General features: G+C 36.5%; 1 protein-coding gene across 3 annotated transcripts in view; it reads right to left on the reverse strand.

Annotated features, from left to right (window-relative positions):
• Nucleotides 1-23,070, reverse strand: part of LOC149827843 (inositol hexakisphosphate and diphosphoinositol-pentakisphosphate kinase VIP2-like) — a 214,241-nt gene that overhangs the window by 78,223 nt on the left and 112,948 nt on the right. For all 3 annotated transcript variants that reach the window (XM_090019686.1, XM_090019685.1, XM_090019684.1), the window contains one exon: nt 14,238-14,319. In XM_090019686.1, coding sequence (XP_089875812.1) covers nt 14,238-14,319 — 82 coding nt within the window. The remainder of the gene's footprint in view (nt 1-14,237; nt 14,320-23,070) is intronic.

The raw sequence follows: 23,070 nt of genomic DNA on the forward strand, positions 1-23,070 counted from the left end.
AAGGTCAAGTGAAACCTTTGTAAAAGGACTCCTCTCTTTTCTTTCTTCTCTTTCTTTTCTTTTCTTTCTTTTCTTTTCTCTCTTCTTTTTCTATCTTTTTATTCTCCTTCAAAAAGGGAATAGAGGTTAGAAAGGAAAAAGAGAAGGAAAAAAGAGAATAAAGAGGAAAAATTTTGCAATGATCACAGTCATGAGACTTGCTGGTTGCGTGGTAGTTCACAACTTACGATCAAATGAATCGTCATGTTATATTTTGACAGTTACACTGCTTACTTGCTTGAACTGTTTACCTGTTTTGCACTGCTTATCTGCTTTAAACTGCTTAACATGCTGAATTAAATGTACTTAATTCAGTTTCCTGTAGTCTCTCTTGTGCACTTACTAGTTTTTCACGAAACTAACTCATTCTATAGGTACAGATGATGATTAGGTACATCACGGGCGATGGCGCGATTGCAAGATGACTTCAAGACTTCTTCTTCCTGCTCTTAGCTCGCGTCCTGGACGTTTTTGGGTTTTGTAACGGATTTTCCTTGGGATATCCAAATTTTGTACTATTTGGGGAACTTCTTAAATGAAAGTGGCTTTTCCAAGTATTTTGCAAGTAACATGGATTGTGCGTTTTGGTTCTTTTAGCTAACGTGCCCAAAATTATCAGCTCGCCTTTCTGAATTTAATAAAAGAATAGTCTTCCGCTGATTTCATAAACAAACTCTGAAGGAAAGAGATTTTTTCTAGTCTCTTGTTTGTTTTCTAAAAGGTTCGCAAGTTTGAAATTTTGGGGCCTTACAATGATCCACTTCTAAATTGATCTGGTAACTTAATCAAATGCCATAATGAAGTTATTTCAGGAGCAATTGAATCCAATGATCTACGTGATTAGTGGCATGTCTATAAAAAAGCTTGTAAAATATAGACAATTATTAGTCCCACTTATGGGTGGCAGTATTGTAAAATACACTATAATGTTGATGCCACCTTTAGGTAGCATAACTGAAATATATTGTAAAAAGATTCCAATTAAAAACAGACCCTAAATAAATATTATATAATTACCAAGGACCTAACCCCATTTTGGAGTCTTTCCAAATTTGCTTCTATTCACACCTGCCTCTCCTCTCCCTCTGTCTTTCTCTCTTCATACTGGTTTTTTGTGTCTACGGATGCCTTTTTCCCTCGAGCTTGATAATCATCGCAAGATTACACAACACAGTTTTTTGATAAAATTATCAAACTATTACTTGCAAACTTCATCTCATTTTTAAGAGAAAAATATGCAGCATAACAGAGGAAACTTCAATATAACTTATATTAGGAATTTATCCCTAACATACATACATATATATACCTATGTATACACATGTATACATATTAATGTAATAGGTAATAACCTCTAGGGGTATTTTTGTCTTTTCACTCATGTAATAGGTGTTGTCCATTAGGGGCAACCTTGCCTTTTTCTATTTTCCTTTTTTGTCTTTATATTTTTGTGTAAGGGTATTAATGTAAATGGCCATTAGAGCCATAGGGAGCTCCCCGACGACTCTTAGTGTCCTCTTGTAGCCTATTTAAAGGGTCATTTTGCCCCTTTCTATGTGTGCTTGCTCAAGTATATATATATATATATATATATATATATATATATATATATATATATATATATATATATTATTGTGCTCTCTTGCTCTTTGAGAGTGGTTTGTGTTAGCCCTTTGTAACTTATTGTATTTTGCCCATTAGAGGCTTTTGTGTCTGTGCAAACATTGATTTCATTACAGTAGATATTACTCTTATTGTCACAACACATCTTCGAAGCTCCTTTTATGTGAATTCCCATGTCAGCCAACAGTCTTATCAGCCATACCACCTTCATCATAATAGTGGTCATGGCTTGCTATTCAGCTTCTCTTGACGAAAGGAAGACCTTTTGTGGCTTCTTGCACCTCAATGAGATCATAGATTCACCTAGAAAAATATAAAAACCCGTGTTCGAGTGTCTATTGTTGGGATCTATGTCACAGGGACTCTCCAACTAGGTGTTGCACCCGCGTCGCACTCGCACCCGATGCGGTCAACGCACCCAGGGTCATTTATGTCCAACTTTTGGACTTTATATATATATATATATATTTTGCCGCACCCCTGCACCCAAGTTTTTTTAAAGTGTCGCACCCACACCCGCACCCATGTGACATAGGTTGGGATCATCTCCCCAGTCTGCATTAGTATAAGCAATTAAATTCAATACAGACGAAAAAGGCATAACAATGCCTCTAGAAATAAATGTTTTAATATATCTAATGATTCGCAAAACTGCTCTCATGTGAACATATGTAGGAGCATGCTGAAATTGACTAGTTATATGGACAACATGAGTTATGTTTGGTCTAGTAATTGACAGAAAGGAGAGTGCTCCAATCAATTGTTGATAGGGTGTTGGATCTTCAAGGGGCTCTCCATCATCAATTTTTATTTTGACATTAGTAACCTCTGGAGTATCAACCCTCTTATCATCCATGATTCCAGACCTAAAAATAATATCAAAAGCAAATTTAGACTGAGAGAGTAGATACCCTCCAGGGGAATAAGCAACCTCAATCCTTAGAAATATCTTAAAAAACTCAAATTAGTCATTTCAAAATTAATTTTAAGATTTTTTTAATATTTTCAACTCTTTATTTATTTTCCCCAGTGATAATCATATCATCCATATCTAGGAGTACAATGACAATACCTGAATCAATTTCCTTAACAAACAAAGTAGTGTTAGTCAAATAAACTAAGCCTATCATACAAGCTTTTGGTGCTTGTTTCAAGCCACAAAGTGCCTTATTTAAGTAAAGAGCCTTCCTTCAAGAATGTTCATACTAGGTGGCACCTCCATGTGCACTTCTTCAACAAGATTCCCATTAAAAAAAACATTTTTAACATCCATTTGGTATACGCGCTAGTTCCTAATAGATGCAAAGGTATTAACAATGGTCATTTGAGGAACAGGGGCAAACGTTTCTTCATAATCTATCTTATATTCCTGTGAGTACCCTTTGACAACTAATCTAACCTTGTACCTCTCAAGGGTTCCATCACTTTTGGTTCTTACCTTGCACACCCACCTACATCCTATAGGTTTTTTTCCCTATGAGAGGTTTTGAATAATCCAAGTTTTGGCATTTTCTAATGTATCTAATTCTACTTTCATGGCGTTAACCCATTTGGAGTTTTCTTTGGCTTGGGCATAGGACGAGGGTTCTACATAGAAGTGAATTAATGCAATACATGCCATATATTTGGATGAAAAAGAATTGTAGGACACAAATTTTTCTTGGGGCTTTGATATTCTAGAGGATCCCCTAGATATCATATCATTTTCACTTCCAATCTTTGAATAATTTTCAAGTGCACATGGAGGTTTTTAACCCTACGATTAAAGTATTGCAAATAGGTTATCACCATGAGGTTGGGCTTGGATTGGTCTTTAAAAGGCACTTCATCCCTTGATTCATCAACGTTCTCAAGATCAAACTCACAATCACAATTATCAATATCATGATTTGAAACAAAATCAAGTAGAAAGGAATATTCAGTTACTTAGATGTTTCACAATCAAAGAAATTTTCTTTTTTCAAAAAGGACACATTTCTTGAAACATATAATTTTTCATTTTTCGAATCATAACACCTATAACCTTTTTGGTTGTCAACATATCGAAAGAAAACACAAAGAATAACCCTAGGAGAAAGCTTGTCATTTCTGTTGGTTAAGATAAAAGACTTGCCTCTAAAAACTCTTAATCTGGAATTATCGGGAGTGAGTTTAAGAAGTTTTTCAACAGGAGAGATATTTTATAATGATGAAGATGATATTCTATTTATAAGGTACACAATGGTTAAAACGGCTTTTTCCCAAAAAACCTTGGGTACATGACTGACAATAAGTAAAGTTTTTATGGTTTCCACAATGTGCCTATGTTTTCTTTCAGCTAAACCATTTTGTTGTGGTGTGTGGGCGAGATCTTTGATGTATAATGCCATATAAATTGAGATAATCGTTAAATTAGTTTGACAAAAACTCTCCCTTGAATTAGTGTGAAATATAGAAATGTCATTATTAAATCTATTTTTGACTATGTTATAGAAATTTTGAAAATGCAAAAAAACTTCATACTTATGTCTAATGAAGTCGATATGAGTACATCGAGTAAAGTCATCCACAAATTTCACATAATATGCATATCCACCTTTTGAGGTGATTGGTGTCGGACCCCAAACATTCGAATGAACTAACTCAAGTAGTCTAGTAGAAACAAAAGTTCTTTCATGAAATGGTAATTTATTCATTTTTCCAAGAATATAATCAATACAAATAAAATTGTCAATGTTACAATTTTTTTTCAAGCTTGAAAAATATGGAATTTTAGATACATTCGGAAGTCCTAATATTCTATGTCATAAGTCTAAATCTAATTTTTGGACATTACAATAAAATGTATTCTTCGATATTTCTAAAAAATCCATGTCATAGAGGCTTCGTTCTCTATGGCCTTCCTCAACCATCTTCCCTAACTGAAGACCTTGCACCCAACGACCATTTGATGAGAATGAGGCATTACAGCCATGGTCTGATATTTGAGAGACAAATAAGAGGTTTAAATTCAATTTGAGAATATATCTAATTTTTGAAATTAAATTTTTTTTTTAAGTTTTGAAAAGTTTTTTCAAAATTTCTTATTCTTTTGATTTCAAGAGATGTACCATTAGCAATGAAAATATTTGGCACATTTGTGTTAGTATGACATTAGGATAGAATATCAAAATTGGGGTCATATGAAATGATGCACCGAAAACAAGAAGCCAAGGAGACTTCACAAGATTGGACCTAGATGAGACCACGACTCCAGTTGAAGGAGATGATCCTCTAAAGAAAGGTTGAAGCGCTTCCACCAATTGTGATAAGGACATAGCTCGAACGGATGAATCTTGAGAGTTGCTAATGTCCTTAGTTTATTGATGTAGACCAACCAAACCCACCTTCTTTTCCTTCCTTTTTCTTAACTTACAACACAAAGTTTTAATGTGTTCCGATTCATGAAAATGGTGACAAATGATTTTCCTTTTGTTGTCATACTCGTTACCTTGTCTCCCAAAGTAAGGTGGCCTATATGTGCGAGTAGTGGTTCTCGGACTAGATACGGCCAAGACATATTTGTCTTCAATATTGAGTGAGTGTTTCTTCAACCTATTCTCCTCCATACTTAGTTCTTCGATATTATCAACAATAGAGGAAATCTTTCCTCTATGGAGAATAGCCAACTTGCTGACTTCTAACTCATGTGTTAATCCATTTATAAATTGGTAAAAATGCTGCATATCTATTTGCTTTTGTTGAAGCTCAATGTCTAAAGGACAATGCCACTTTAGTTGAAGAAGAGCCAACTCACTCCCATAGTTTGGATAGAGCATTATAATATTCTCTAATACTCATATCCCCTTGGGTCATAGTTCTAATATTATATTGTAAATTGCACACATGTACAATATCTTTAAGGGAACACATATTTTTCAGGTAATCCAATGTATTGTTAGCATATTCAAATTTTGCACCGCTAGAACATTTCTTGATGTCTAAGCTATTGATAAGCCAAGACATACTTTTTGCATGTCCTATTCTCCGCTCTTTCCATTTTTTCTCATAGTCAGATATGGCTTTAGTCCTCTCATCCTTTAAAAGAGCAACTTTCTTCCTATTCTCCACTTTGGTGAGGGTAAGTTTAGGCTCTGGATCGGATCCATTCACTAATTCCCACAAACCCTTGCCTCAAATATGGTGCTTTATGATTGAAACCCATATTACATAGTTAGTATCATTAAGTTTGATGGGAATGATGGTGATATTATTCTTATCTTCCATTATTACAAAGGAGAAGAGAAGAGAGAGAGAGCGAGAAGAGGTGAGAAGGAGAGAGAGATATAGAGAATGAGCACGTCCACTTGAGTCACCATGAACACTTTGAAGAGCGATCCACGAGCACCTTAACAAGGAGTCTAGCCAACAAGCACAAGGTTGTCAATCACCAATGTTTAAGAGCACTATGGCTATGAAACCATGTAAAGAGATAAGAGCCTCTCAAGCGCAAACAAAATGGCCACCACAAGCCAAAATGGACAAGCACAAAGGGGCCACTATGGGCACACTCGCAAAAGCCACAAAGGGCACACACAAATGAGAGCTCAATACAAAAAAAAAATTATTTTATTAATCTCATAAGTATGCCAAAGTAGCACACGTTCAAAGAGGTGATTCACACCTTTATATACAAGCCAAGAGAGCCACATGTAGCGGTTGGACTAGCTCCAATGGCTAGTCAACCTTGAGTTTACCAATACAAAAAACAAACTTTACAAAAAGGTATTATATACAATACATACATATATACAAATTTCTTTTTGAGAAGTATACAAATACATATACTTACACATGTATACATATAGATGAAAAGAAGACATCATTTGTATAAGTCTGACCCGATCCATTTATATAATGGATCGGGTTCAGACCCAATTCGTGTAGAATGTATATTAACACTCTATTAAGGGGTATTTTCGTACCCTAGTTTATACATTAATTATATTAATAGAATGAGAGGGCAGTCACGATTGACTGCCCCCCCCCCTTTCCTCTGGAACTTCTCTCTCTTTCTCTCTCTCTCTCTCTCTCTCTCTCTCTCTCTCTCTCTCTCTCCCCTCTCTCTGCCGATGATAGGTCTGTGTTGAATAACGAGCGTTCCTTCTTACATGGTATCAGAGTACAGGTGCGTGGATCTGCGTGGGCTGTCTTGTTTTCTGTCCATCAGCGTGAATCTGGGAACGTAAGGCACAAGTTCGTAAGGCACAGCGTGAATCTGGAAACAGCACAGGTGCGTGGATCTGCGTGGGCTCGTTCTTTGTCCATCCAGGCAGCACAGGTGCGTGGGTATGCATGGGCTCGTTCTCTGTCCATCCAGGCAGCACATGTTCCCTCTTTCCTCTGGGAACGTAAGGCACAAGTTCGTAAGGCACAGCGTGAATCTGGAAACAGCACAAGTGCGTGGATCTTCGTGGGCTCATTCTCTGTCCATCCAGATTCCCTCTTTCCTGATCTAAACGAGGCTGGTTGATCTCGGTTTCACGATAACAGGTTCCCTCTTTCCTCTTGTAAAAAAAACTCGCTGTCCATCAGCGTGAATCTGGGAACGTAAGGCACAGCCTTACGATAACAGGTTCCCTCTTTCCTCTTGTGATTCTTTTTCCCTTTGTGATTCTATTTCTGTGAAACTCGATCCTCTTTTTTGTGATTCTACATCTGTTTCCTTTTCTGTTAATTTGTGATTTTCTTTTGTTAATTCCTGTTGTTTTCTTTCCCTTTGTGATTCTATTTCTGTGAAACTCGATCCTCTTTTTTTTGTGATTCTACATCTGTTGGCTCTGTGAAACAGAGTTTCCTTTTCTGTTAATCTGTGATTTTCTTTTGTTAATCCCTGTTGTTTTCTGTTTTCGTTGGTTCTGAAAAAGAAGTGTCTGCTGAATATCCCCTGCTAATCATTGTTGCTCTCTCTGTTGACATCTGTTTTCTCTCATCTGAAAATATTTCTGTCATCTGTCAACCGAGTATTCTCACTGGTCGAGTGCTCTGTCATCATCTACATATATTAGCTGAGCAGTGTTTTGTTTTTCATACATAAGTGTCAGTTCAAACATATTCATCAAATGGATTTTACTCATGGGAATTCATGTCTGTCCTCAAGTTTTCTCAGCCAACTAGTCTCTGAAAAACTGAATAACTGCAACTTCTTAACCTGGAAAAGACAGATCATCCCATTTATAAAGAGTCAGGACCTCTCTGGTCATCTGGATGGATCGATTCCACCACCTCCAGAATTCCTTTCGCAAGAAAAAGCCGACGATAAAGGAGAACAATCTGTTCTTCACAAGAATCCAGAATATGTTGCTTGGATGAAGAGGGATCAATCGCTAGTGGCATACATCACTTCCACTCTCTCACAGGAGGTCCTTATTGCTCTTCCTGATGATTGTTCGGCAAAAGAGCTATGGGATACATTAGTTCAAACATATTCTCAAATTTCTGAGACAAGGATTATGTTTCTTAAGCGAGAGTTTCAAATGCTGAAGAAAGATTCCATGTCCATTATGGAATACCTGAATAAAATGAAAGGCATCACAGATCAGTTGGCCGTTGTTGGGTGTCTTGTCAGTGAAAAAGATAAAGTACAACAAACCTTGAGTGGATTGGGGCCAGACTACCATGTCATGACGACAACCTTACTATGTTTACCAGAACTTCCAAAGTTTGAAGATCTTCGTGCGAAATTATTGCAATATGAGATGACTCTGAAAGGATCTTCTGAAGACTCTCATAGGAATTCAGGAACACAAGATGTGCTGGCTATGGGAATGAGTTATGGTCGAGGACGAGGAAGTTCTTTTCGAGGAAAAGGAGGTCAAGGAAGAAATAACTATGGAGGTCGTGGCATACTTCCAACACCCAATATGCAGGGACAAAGACCTATTCCCACCTGCTTCCTATGCAACAAGAAAGGGCACATTAAAGCAAATTGCTGGTTTAATCCTCAAAACAAAGGGAAAGCACCACAAGCAGAGGCTAGGAAGGATGGAGAAGTAAAAGAGTTGTTGTTGGCAGCCTTGGCAGGATTGAATATGAAGCAAAATGACAAAGGAATTTGGTATGTCGACTCCGAAGCAGCTACTCATGTTACGAGTGATGTAGGTAAACTCTTGACTCTTACTCCTTATGTTGGAAAGAATAGCATAGTCACAGGAGATGGATCCCATCATACAATCTCACATACTGGAAATGCCATTATACACATGTTAAAGTCCTCTCTTAAACTTCCAAGTGTCATCCATGCACCTAATATTCAAAAGAACATTGTTTCTGTCTCAAAACTTGTTGATGATGCTAATGTTTCAGTTGAATTTACTCTCTCTTCTGTTTATGTCAAGGATCTTCGCACGAGGAAGACATTCGCTGAAGGAAAACGATGGGGCAACATGTACATCTTTCAAGAAGATCCTTCCTCCATTCATTCCAACTATTCATCCTTGAAGCCTCACCAACGTCAAGTTTTAGATTCTGATTTTATATTTACTATTTCTGAAAGTAATAAGCCAAGACTTTGGCATAGTCGTCTTGGTCATTGTGGTCGCCATTTCATTGAAAAACTTGTCTTGAATAATCTTATTCCTAAGTCCAGTTTGAGTTCAGAAGTCGTTGATACAAAGTGTTCTAGTTGTCATTTATGTAAGAGTCATGTTTTACCTTTTGCTTCTATTAATAAAAGAGCTTCAAGGCCATTTGAAGTCATTTGTTCAGATGTCTGGGGTCCTGCTCCAATTACTTCTTTTTCTGGCAGTAAATACTATCTTATTTTCATTGATAGTTACTCACGTTATACTTGGATATTTTTTATGAAGCACAAATCAGAAGTCTTTGGATTGTTATAGAAATTTCACTCTTTTGTTCAAAATCATTTCTCTACCAACATTCTTAATTTCCAGTGTGGTGGAAGAGGTGAATTCTCCTCGAGTGACTTTGTTAATTTCCTTTAACATAATGGGATAAAGAGAAGAGTGTTTTGCCCTCATACACCTCAACAAAATGGGATTGCTGAGATGAAGCATCGACATATTGTTGAGACTGCAATGAGCATGATGCACGAGAGCAATCTCCCTGTATCATTATGGACTGAGGCCTTCCACTCCACAGTTCATGTGATAAATCGATTGCCCATGAGTATCTTAGAAAATAAGTCACCATACTTCTCTCTTTTTGGCATACAATCTGATTACCATGAATTACGTGTGTTTGGGTCTATTTGCTATGTTCACATTGACAGCTCACTCAGGCACAAGTTCCAAGATAAGGCCTTAAAATGCAGGTTTGTAGGATATGCAGAAGATTACAAAGGGTACAGGTGTTATGATCCCCTGAGTAAGCGTGTCAAAATATCAAGGAATGTAATTTTCGATGAAATGAACTTTGATGATCAGGATACTAATTCAACTATGGTGGATACTGATAACTCAAGCTCCAGCATTGAGGTATACTACCCATGGTTAAATTCAGAACTCTTCGCCAATGGTAAAGTAGACTGTCCAGAAAATTGCAGTCAGAAGGAACCACATGAGAATTCAGCCAATGAGACTCAAACGGAGGAGACTGTTACATATGACTTGGAGCCAACAAGGTATAAGGGTATTGTGTACACCCGACGAGAGAAAGAGCCCTCATTCATTTCTTGTACGAATACAGATCCATCTGGATCATCCGCTTCGCAGCAAATGGATATCAGAAGATCCTCACAAATTCGACATCCACTTGACAGGTGGGTACAACAACAACAACAACAACTACGCCTTCATCCCAAAACAATTGGGGTCAGCGATATGAACCAAAAAAGAAATTCATTTTGGGTCTTCCACATGAATCCTTTTCCTCCAATCATTTCTATCCAACGCCATGTCCTCGGTGAGGTTCAAAGCATTCATATCCTTTCCTATCATCTCCATCCAAGTCTTCCTAGGCCTACCCCGACCTCTTTTAACTAATATATTTTCCCATTTCTCCAACCTTCTAACTGGAGCATCATTAGGCCTTCGCCGAATATGTCCAAACCACCGTAAACGATTCTCTCGCATCTTATTTTCAATGGGTGCAACACCTACCTTCTTACGTATCTCTTCGTTCCGAATCTTATCTTTTATTGTATTTCCACACATCCATCTAAGCATCCGCATCTCAGCTACACTCATTTTTTGAATATGATGTCTCTTGGCAGCCCAACATTCCGTACCATATAGTAAAGCGGGTCTAATAGTCGTCCTATAAAACTTTCCCTTCAACCGCAATGGCATTCTACGATCGCACAGCACTCCAGTAGCACTTTTCCATTTCATCCACCCAACCTTTATCCTATGATTTACATCTCCATCAATTTCTCCATACTTTTGAATGATGGATCCCAAATATTTGAAATAATCATTCACCGGTATATCTTGCTCACCAAGCTTCACTACACTCCCATCACTACTTCGTTGCTTACTAAACCGACATTCCATATATTCAGTCTTACTCTTACTCAACTTAAAACCTCTAGCTTCCAATGTCTGTCTCCATAATTCTAACTTAGCATTAACCCCAGCTCTAGACTCATAAATCAAAACAATATCATCAGCAAACAACATACACCACGGTACATTTTCTTGAATTGATCTCGTAAGCTCATCCATCACTATCGCAAATAGGAAAGGGCTTAAAGCAGATCCTTGATGTAACCCAACCGTTATCGGAAAATTGGTTGTCACCCCTCCACAAGTGCGGACATGGGTTACTACTCCTTCATACATATCTTTAATTATACTAATGTACTTGAGAGAAACACCTTTCTTCATCATTGTCCACCAGAGAACGTCCCTAGGTAATCTATCGTATGCCTTCTCTAAATCAATAAAAACCATATGCAAATCTTTGTTCCTCTCTCTATATCTTTCAATAAGTTGTCTAAGAAGATGTATAGCTTCCATAGTTGATCTTCCAGGCATAAAACCAAATTGATTCTCCGATATCATGACAACCTTCCTCAACCTAGACTCAATCACCCTCTCCCAAAGTTTCATAGTATGACTCATGGGTAAGTTATAAAAAATTTTCATTGGATTTTCAGTTATTCTTGACATCCATAAGTAAAGAGGAAGAGCCTCTCATGTTCTATCAAGCTGCGAGCTCTAGAAGATGGGTAGAAGCAATGAATGAAGAAATGGAGGCCTTACATGAATGTGGGACATGGGAGATTGTACCTAGACCACTGAACAGAAATGTTGTTGGGTCAAAATGGGTGTACAAAATAAAGTATAAACCAGACGGGAGCATCGAAAGGTACAAGGCTCGACTTGTAGCCAAGGGATTCACACAAGAGGAAGGCCAAGACTTTGATGAAACCTTTAGTCCTGTGGTTAAAATGGGAACCATTCGCATTGTGTTGAGTCTATCCATTAAACATGGATGGACATTGAGCCAGCTGGATGTAAAAAATGCTTTTCTGCACGGGGATTTAAAAGAAGAGGTCTACATGGAACAACCCACTGGATATGCAGAACGAGACGCAAAAAAATATGTATGCAAGTTAAAGAAAGCACTCTATGGTTTGAAACAAGCTTCTTGTTCCTGGTTCGACAGTTTTTCTCTAGAAATACAACGGCATGGATTCTCTCGGTCTCTTTTGGATCACTCATTATTTATTCACAATGAACAAGGAGTCACTACTCTTCTGTTGATATATGTAGATGACATCATCATCACAGGGAACTGTAAAAGTCACATTGAGCAGGTGAAGAAGTTATTAAATCAGAGATTTAAGATGAAAGATTTGGGAGAGCTGCGATATTTCCTTGGAGTAGAAGTTGATAACAGAAATGATACCCTTATCCTTACTCAACACAAATATACGTTGGACATTCTCGGCAGAGCAGGCATGACAGATTGTAAGCCATTAACAACTCCAAGTGTCATTCATCAGAAATTGAGTTCACAGGAAGGGGATATATATGGAGATCCCACTAAGTATCGCAGCTTAGTTGGCATGTTGCAATACCTGACTTTTACTAGACCGGACATAGTATATTCGGTTAATCAAGTATCCCAGTTTATGCATGAACCTCGTATGTCACATATGGAGGCAGTCAAACGTATACTTCGCTACCTGAAGGGTACAGTTGGTGATGGGTTGGTATACAAGAAAAGAGAATTAGATCCAGGCGGGGGCCATGAGGGTCATGAGATCGTCACTTATGCTGATGCTGATTGGGCGGGTGATCCAGACGAACGACGATCAGTATCCGGTTATTGCAGCTTCATTGGGCCAAACTTGGTATCCTGGAGTAGTAGAAAACAAAAGGCGGTTGCTAGATCAAGCACTGAGGCTGAATACAGATCGATGGCCACTGCCACGGCCGAGGGCACATGGATTAGACATCTCCTGACAGAAATGGGAGAACCGATTGCTCGATCACTGTTGTTGTGTGACAATCAAAGTGCCATCAACATGTCATTCAATCCCATCTACCATAGTCGAGCAAAGCACATTGAAATAGATCAACATTTTATTAGGAAAAAGGTTGAAGACAAGGAGATTGAGCCTATGTATATGCCAACTGAAGAACAGGTTGCTGACATCCTCACTAAAGGCTTGACAAAGGATAGATTTTGGTTTCTGAAGAACAAGTTGTTCATGATCCAACACCATGCACAACTTGAGGGAGGCTGAAAAGAAGACATCATTTGTATAAGTCTGACCCGATCCATTTATATAATGGATCGGGTCCAGACCCAATTCGTGTAGAATGTATATTAACACTCTATTAAGGGGTATTTTCGTACCCTAGTTTATACATTAATTATATTAATAGAATGAGAGGGCAGTCACGATTGACTGCCCCCCCCTTTCCTCTGGAACTTCTCTCTCTTTCTCTCTCTCTCTCCCCCCTCTCTGCCGATGACAGGTCTGTGCTGAATAACGAGCGTTCCTTCTTACAATAGATACATGTACATATATAATATATATATGTATACATTATATACATACATTTTAACACTACTATCCAAGTATTAAAAACTAGATACCATACAATATCAGTAACAGCAAACAATAGTAGAATTGTTTCAACAGAACTTTAAGGTTTTAAGGCCCCACAGCAATATGATTATATTGACAAACAAAAACCCATGTTTTCTGAAATTTTTATTCCTTGGGATACGAAATATATAAATTTCATAAGACAATGTCTAAGAAAGGCACATGGTGGACGCACAAACTATTAATGAATAATTTCCTTCAAGAGAACCCATCAATCACATAATTGTTTGAAAAAACATGACACATTTACTAACATCTGCCTGGCTCAAAATACTAAAGCAAAGTCTCATTAATACTATACTGTGAATGAATTTGCATAATGTTTCACACCTGATGTCATACAACTCCCGCATTATGATAAATAAAAAGGATTTCAAACAGCTAAAAATTATGTACTTCAACACGAGAATGAATATTATAATCCATTTCTCATATGAAACTTTATAACTTGGCAAAGCACCAGAAACATCACAGATATGCACTATAAATGTCTGCTCTAACATGGAAAATCTACAAGAATGCAACAGTAAACCTCCTCGAGAACTGCTTTAACTTGGCGAAGCTTTTCTGCATGCTCAAGGTCCTCTGCATCACTATCACTTTCCCTGCCAGATCTGAATATATGCAACAGTAAATATGTGTCTCAAGCATGTCTTTTTAAAGAAATCTCAGTAAAGGAGGAACTGTTAATCAAATTGCAAGAAAGATTGTGACAGATAATAGCATGCTTTTAGTTGAAGTCTTAAACCACGAGTTTAATAGCCTTTCTAAATGTAATTTTTTGGAATCCTAATGTTATAGTTGCTAATATATATATATATATATAATACATCCGTGCTAAATGGGCATGGTGCTAAATGAAATATTCTATTAGATTTTTGGGGTTTTTTCTAAGTTCTGACCATACAGATGTGATTTATATGCTTGTTTTTATAGGAATCAGTTCTTGGAGCATTTGACAACGATGCACAGATAGGTTTTTATCAGGTTTCAAAAATCAACAGCCTACAATTTTCATAAACTTTTTAGGCTCCAAATACCATTTTTTCCATCCAAAATGCATGACCAAGTGTTGATTTCTAGTAAATCAATCATGTTGAAGACATCTATCAGGTTGGAATTGCAAAATAAAACGGAAATCAAATAGCATGTCTCATTTAGCACAGACGTATTACCCTATATATATATATTAGAAGTCCTTTGTCTTTTGTGTTTTTTGTCTTATCTACTTGTGATTACTTTTGACTTTTGCCTCTTTCTTTTTGTCTTTTGTATTTATTGCCTTTTGTAATTTTGCATTTCCTTTTGCCTTATGTTTTTTTTGTCTTTTAGCTAGTCTCACTAGCTGTTGGTGCAGCTAGCCGTTAGGCTAGTCTAACAGCTAGCTACTTGGGGGCTATATGTATATGGGGTTAATCCCTCGTAAATATATGCATATTTTATGCATTTTGTGGATTAATAAAAGTAATTATATTAAATTCTCTGTGACCCTTGTGATTTTCTGAGTGCCCTCAGTGGCTTATGGTCTTGTGCCCATGGTGGCTTGAGCTTGTGCTTGTGTTTGTGGCCTTGTAAGGCTTTGTGCACTCGGGACCTACTTCATTACAATAGTCACCATTAACCCCATAAACATGGGAGCATCATGATGTGATCTTATTCTTTTATTTTCAATTACATAATTCAGCCAGCACCATTAACACAAACAATCAATGTATGTTGTAGTATGGTATGGTGACTATGGTCTCTATGAATTGAAGATTGAGGCATGATTGAGCTATGACATGGGCACAACAAGGGCCGAAGACTTAAGGTGGAAGCAGAAGTAAACTGAATCTGAGTTTGGCAACTAAAGCAAATGTTTCTTAAAAATCCATAGATAGCATTTGGATATAACAATTAACACGACAATTGAGCTTCATATCTTTTTATACTTATGAGTGCCTAAACTTAAGACCATTTTTTTCTCAGCCATTTTCCCTCTATGTGGAGGAGTGCTTGAATTCTTTCTTGGTCATATAATGCATAATCAAATATCACGCATCATGATGAGAAGTAATCTTTGTTGAGCATATACCTATTTTTCTCAGCTCAAGGATGAGAAGGAAAGCATGGTTGATTTTTCATTTTTGGTGTCATTCCCAGTGGAAGAAAGTGTTGATAGGAATACAAACATTCAAGCTATGTCACATAGGTGCGGGTACGGGTGCAGCGATGCGGCACTTTAAAAAAACTTGGGTACGGGGCTGCGGGGAGGGTATATATATATAATTTTTAACAGTTTTAAGTTAACACTACGTGTATGTGTGTGCATTTATGTATTTATATGTATAATATAGATAAAAATGGACTTGATTAGGGTCAACTGAATCTACTTTTGGATAGAAATGGACCTCAGTGTGGTTGACTTCACCTAACACAAAGGAAGTTATGTCCAAGTGTCGCACCCGCCTGGGTGCGGGTGCGACGCGGGTGTGGTGCCCTGTTAGAAGAGTCCATGTGACATAGCATTCAAGTTGTCTCAAACCCTTGATAATAGGTTTGATCAAACTTTCGGTGATTATACCGTAAGTTTGAGGGGAAGTGTTAAATTGTATATATTAAACTTTCGATGATTATACCATAAGTTTGAGGGGGAGTGTTAAATTGTATATATTAGGATTAGTAAATATATATACATATAAATATCTATACATATTTTTTCTATTATTGTAATAGGTGGGAGACATGGTTATCGAGGAAGCATAGGTCATAGCAGAAACAATGGTGGGGGTAGGGGTTTACACACTACTCTGAACACTCATCCTTTTACTAAAAATCGAGGATGGGGAGTCCTTACGTGCATACATGTAAAAAGCCTGGTCATATAAAAGCAAACTGTTGGTACAAAGATTAACCTAGATACAATTTAAAGGTGAATATGGTTCAAACTAAGAGAGATAATAATGACTAGGAACAACAAAAAGGGCAATAGAGTGAGGCAAAGAGTTCAAATGTTGTTACACTAGACAAGAATCGCCTACTTACTGCACTTACGGGTCAGAATCTGAAGTAGAAGGAGCAAGGGGTGTCGTACACAGACTTTGGAACAGTCAATCACATTAGTGGTGATGTGGGTAAGTTTTTTGAATGAATTCCATATCATGGTAATAGCAATGTTGTTACTGGTGATGAAACTTGACATCCCATTTCACATGTTGGCTATGTTTTCATTCCTATCTCTATCATTGTCGAATACCTTATATGTTTCTAACACAAAAAAGAACTTGATTTATGTTTCTAAGCTAGTAGATATTGGGAGGAATTTAATATCATAGAGCAACAAAAAGCGAAGCACAGTTGCTAGATCGAGAACTGAAGCGGAGTATAGAGCAATGGCAGTAGTTACTGTTAAAATATATATATATATATAAACCTATATTATAATAAATTGCCTGATAGGGCCATTTTTGTCTTTTTACATATAATAATAGTTGTTCATTAGAAACAATTATTTTGTTTCTTTCCTTTTTTTTACCTTTATTTGCATTGGGGCCCCACTTCATGGAGTCGTTCGGGGCCCAACGGTCATAAATATGACCATTGGGAGCTCCCCAACGACTATATGAAAGGGGAGCTCGCAATGGTCTCCCTCTCTCCATTTGTATATAAATAGGGGAGTAACCCCCACATGTAGCTTATTCCTTTTACATTAACTATTCAATAATATTCACTTTTTGTTAGCCATTGGCATTGTCCCTTAGTGGACTTTTATGTGTGCACTTGAGTGCTTGTCTATCTTCTTTGTAATTGTTCATTATTTGACTTGTATGTGATTTGCACTTTGTTATTTGTAATTCTTCAATACATGGTATCAGAGCCCATTGGGTTCTCTTGATCTTAGAAGTATTTCTTATGGTGATTGAAGATCGTGACAAAAGTGCTATCACTTTCTTTATCTTTATCTTTTTTTTTTCATCATGGAGCATGAATCAAGAGTGGAGCTCTCCCTCAAACTTAATGGATTCAACTACTTGACGTGGGCATCGGACATAGAAAATCATCTTAGAGGGAAGAAACTTTGGAGTCTTGTGATGGGAACCTCTCTTGAACCATCGTTAAAGCAAACCAAAGTTGAAGGAGGTGTTGAAAAAGCTCAATGAACATCAAATAAAGGTACGGGATTGGGAAAGTAACCATGCCAAAATTTTGGCATGGTTTATGAACAATGGTGACATAAAAATATGTGCCAACATTTCTAAATTTAGAAGAGCCAATGAAGCTTGATTCTTCCTTAAGGGTATGTATACCCAAAAGGATCTTGCTAGACAATATTTTTGTCATGACAAAATTAGATCCATTATGCAAGGGGACATGTGTGTTCGGAATTATTAGCATTTTGTCCCCTCTTTGGGATGAATTAACACTTCTTGAGCCTAAATGGGTGGCTCCCAAAGATATTGAAATTAGAAGAGAGCGAATTGAGAAGGAACACTTTTTTCAATTCCTTCATGGTCAGAACTTAAATGGATGAGATTTTTGTTGTCAGAATTGAGAGGAAGATTGCCAAAGACTGTGTTGTTTTATAACAATCAAAGTGCCATTAAAATATCATTGAATCTGATTCAGCATGGTAGAAGAAACATACTGAGATTCATCTGCATTTTATCAAGCAAAAGATTGAAAATAGAGAGTTAGAAGCAAAAAATTTATTTACAAAAGGATTGACAACACAGATTTTGGTACCTTTAAAAACAAGTTCTTCATGGTGAAGGCCACATTGGAATAATTTTTTAAGGCACTAGGTTGTCTATCATTTCCACGTCTACTATATTGGATTACCATGGGCTTAGTTTGATCAAGATTTTAACCATCCTAGATATTGAGTTGGGGTTCTTTATTAACAATATCACTAACCATGCAATCATCATTGTTCTTAGGCAACAAATCTAACAAGAATGAATATTCAATATTTTTCTTAGGCATATTTTGACAAAAAAACTTTCTTTTTCCACAAAATAAACACTTCTAGAGACATAAAGTTTTTCTTTTTCAAAATCATAGCATCATAATCCTTTTTTGTTTTCTCCATACCTAAGAAATACACAAGGTATGGCTCTTGAAAAAAGTTTGGCATTTTTGTTGGTAAGAAGAGAGCATTTACATCTGAAGGTTCTTAGTCTAAAATAATAGGGAGAGATTTTAAAAAGTTTTTCAAAAGGAGAAACGTTTGAAGTATGGTAGAAGGGACTCTATTTATAAGGTATACGGCGATTAGAGAAGCTTCGGCCCAAAATTTTTTTGGAACATGTTTTGAGATTAGGAGAGACCTAATGGTTTCTGTAATGAAAATGGAAAAATTATACAAGTAGGTGCCTCTTTTGGGCTTACAAAAAGTACAAGAACATAACCAAATATGGACCACTTATGGGTCAATACATAAATACACGGACACAAGCCACTTGAGGGCTAAAACAAAAGTAAAAATATAAACTTTATTGAGAGGGTGCTTGAGAAAGCATAACCCAACCAAGGGGGAATACCCCTTTATATATACACTTGTGGGCTTATAGAGCCATTTGGAGCTCCCAACGACTATATATGGCAAGTCTAAAATACCCATAATAAAAATAAAAAAGGAAAAATAAAGAGAATATATAAGACAAATGTGCCCCTAATGGGCACAACCTATTACATAACAGTGAAATAACTAAAATACCCCTAATTGGTATTACCTATTACAACAATATAATATATATATATATATATATATTTTTTATATGTATATATAGAAACATATATATAAGTATATATAATTAAATATATATACTTATATTATAACTTAACAGTTTCAACTATGTGCCTAATTTTTTCTTTCGACCAAACCATTTTGTTGAGGTGTGTAGGCACAAGACATTTAATCTAAAATCTCATTTGTTTCAAGATATTATTTGAAATCTCTTGACATAAATTCTCTCCCTGAATCAGAGTGAAAGATAGATATGCTGATTTTAAATTGATTTTTTATAAGATCATGAAAGATTTTGAATATTAAAAAAACTTTATGTTTGTGCTGAAGAAAATAAATCCAAGTGAATCTAGAATAGTCATCCACAAATATCACATAATAAACATAACCACCCTTTGAAACAACGAGAGCAGGACCACATACATCCGAGTACATTAATTCAAAGGGTTTAGATGATCAAAAGGTCCTTTTTGAAAATGAAAGAGCTTTCATTTTGTCAACAATGCAATAGGTACAATAAAATTCTTCATTACAATTTTTTTTTGTATGGTATACAAGATAATTTAGATGTGCAAGGATTCCTAGCCTTTGATGCCACAAAAAAATGTCCACATTCTGTAGATTGCAACAAAATGTTTCTTTTGAAAGAACTAATCGATCCATATAGTAGAGATCTCTTTCTCTATGACCTTCTTCAATCTGCTTCCCTAACTAGAGATCTTGCACCCAACATTGATTTGATGAGAAGGAGATACCACCCATGGTTGACAATTTGAGATATGAAAAGTAGGTCCAAGTTATGTTTTGGAACAAATCTAATTTTGGGAATAAAAAAGTTTGAATTTTTTTTTTATTCTAAACGCCTTTTATATCAAGAGAGAACCCATCGGCGGTAAAAACATGTGTTTTTGTTAAACTAGATTAGTGTCACAATCGGAAAATAAAGACTCATTCAGGGTTATATGATAGGATGTTCCGAAATATAAAAGCCAAGAAACGTTATTGAGAGATGATGTAGAAACTGTAGCTCTTGAAACGGAGGACAATGAGCTTTTGATGAATAGTTGTAGGGCTTCCACGAGTTTAGTCAAGATCATGGATTCAATGGATTTAGAATCTCTATTGGTTTCACTCTTCGAACGCCACCCTTTTTTCTCTATGAATTTTGGGCAATAGGGCTTGATGTGCCCCGCTTCTCCATAATTGTGACATATGATCTTCTTCCTCCCATCATCATTGCAAGGTTTCCGAAATAATGCTTGAAAAAATAAGGAGGCTTGTAAGTATAGGTGTTAGCTCCGAGTATAGATACAGCCAACACATTAACTTTAGGGTCTTTGGATTCAGACATAGATCTTAACCTAGTTTCCTACATACAAAATTCGGTCAATACCTCAAGTAACGGAAGAGATTTATCCCCATGAATGATATTCACCTGAACTTGTTCATATTCAGGTCTAAGGCCTCTCATAAATTGAAAGAGTTTCTCAAGAATTCACTTTTTCCTTTGGAAAGCATCGATTGGAGTATCCCAAATTGGCTCTAATTTGGCCATTTGATCCCAAGGCCTTTTGAGAGTGCTATAATACTCTCTAATGGACTTGTTACATTGTTTACAATTATGAATCTATTCTCTTAAGTCATTTGTGAGCAGCATTCTTTTGGATATAAGTTTGTATGACAAACCCCCTATGCTTCATCCGCCCTCTCAAACTCAAGTATGTTGGAGCATGGTTCTTCATGCATGCTACCCATGAAAAGGGATAGAACCTTATCATGGCCCACCTCCCATTCTTTATAGGCTTTCTTGTAATCCAACAAAGTTTTTTCTCTCATTTCCCTTGAGTGTTGTTTTCTTAATTCTCCATCTTCTCCTATTATGATTTTTGTCTGAATATGTTGAGGTTCCGGAGCAGAACCATCAACATATTGTGACAAATCCTTGCCTATTAAGATCTTTTTCACTGTCGTGGCCAATATGTTATAGTTGTTTTCAACAAACTTGATAGGAACAACTGTGACAACATCGTTCTCATGGAAAGAAGGCGATAGGCTGTAGATTGGTATTTAAAATTAAAACCAAGAGTGATGGAACTTTAGAGACACACAAAGTTATATTAGTGGTGAAAGGATATTTTCAATAGTAAAGAATAGATTATGATGAAACGCTTGCTCCAGTAGCTAGGATTACTTCTGTTAAAACCCTTATAGTTGTAGCTGCCATTAGAGGTTGGCCTATTTATCAAATAGATGTCAGGAATGTCTTCCTCAATGGTGAATGGAAATAAAAAGTTTATATGGATCCACCACCCGGATATGAGGTTATTGTTGAAAAAAACGCATCACTTAAGGAAAGCTCTTTATGGTTTGAAACAAGCGCCTAAAGCCTAATATGATCGTTTTAGTTTTGTTATGGTTAAATTAGGTTTTATTTTGCATCTTATTATACTGACACTGGTATGTTTATTAAGAGATTTGATGCAGGTATTGTTATTCTTCATATCTACGTTGACGACATGATCATCACCGGAGGAGACAAATAGGGAGTTGGTTTTATTAAGAATGTTTTAAAACAAAGCTTTTAAATACCTAATTTAGGTTTTCTTAGATATTTCTTAAGGATTAAGGTTGCATATTTTGCTCGTGGCTATTTTCTAACATAATCTAAGTTTGCTTCTAACATCATAGACAAGTTTGGAATTACATATGAGAAAATAGTGGACACTTCTGAAGTGATAAATGCAAAAATGAAGATAGATGATACCATGCCTCTAGATGACCCTACTCCTTACCGTCAAATGATTGGGACTCTCATATATTTGACTATGACTAGGCCTGCATGTCTATACAACCAATCAATTTCAACATTCCCCTACCACAGTCCACATGAGTGTCGTTATGCGTATCATTAGACATCTACAAAATTTTGTTTCTAAAAGAATTGTTTTGTCTCCATTCTCCCCACTTGAATTAATTGCTTATACTGACTCTGACTGAGGAGAAGATCCTAATGATAAATGCACAAATACATGTTTTTGTGTCTTTGTAGGTGACTCGTTGGTGTCCTAAAAATGCAAGAAGCAGCAGAATGTGTCATTATCATCAATTGAAGCTAAATATTGGGTCATTACCACCACAACAACTGAAATTGTGTGGTTGAGAAGATTATTGGAAGACATGAGGATGCATGCGCAATCGCCCTCAAGGTAATGTTGTGATAATAAAAGTGTCATAGAATCACATGTTTCATGAACGCACCAAACATATTAATATGGATTGCCACTATGTTCGTGAAGAGTACCCGAAGAAGCCCATCATCCTTCCATATGTAGCATCGGAATTTTAGTTGGCCTTCTTTACAAAAGCTCTTCCCTCAACTCGGTTTCACTTGTTGCTCGACAAGCTTTTAGTGATTACACAGTAAGTTTGAGAGGGAGTGTTAAAGTATATATATATATATATATATATATATATTGATATATATATTGATATAATAAGTAAAACTATTTTGTTTTGTTCATTATGTAAGACACACTTTTCAAAAAAAAAATTGTTGTTTTGGATCCAAGTTGGATCCGATTGGATCCGACCGGATCCAACCCGGATTCGGGTCCACTTCCCCTCCCCCTGTATTCTACTT

The sequence above is a fragment of the Nuphar pumila genome, chromosome 10 (genome assembly GCF_984573655.1).
Source record: "Nuphar pumila chromosome 10, dmNupPumi1.hap1.1, whole genome shotgun sequence".
NCBI lineage: Eukaryota > Viridiplantae > Streptophyta > Magnoliopsida > Nymphaeales > Nymphaeaceae > Nuphar > Nuphar pumila.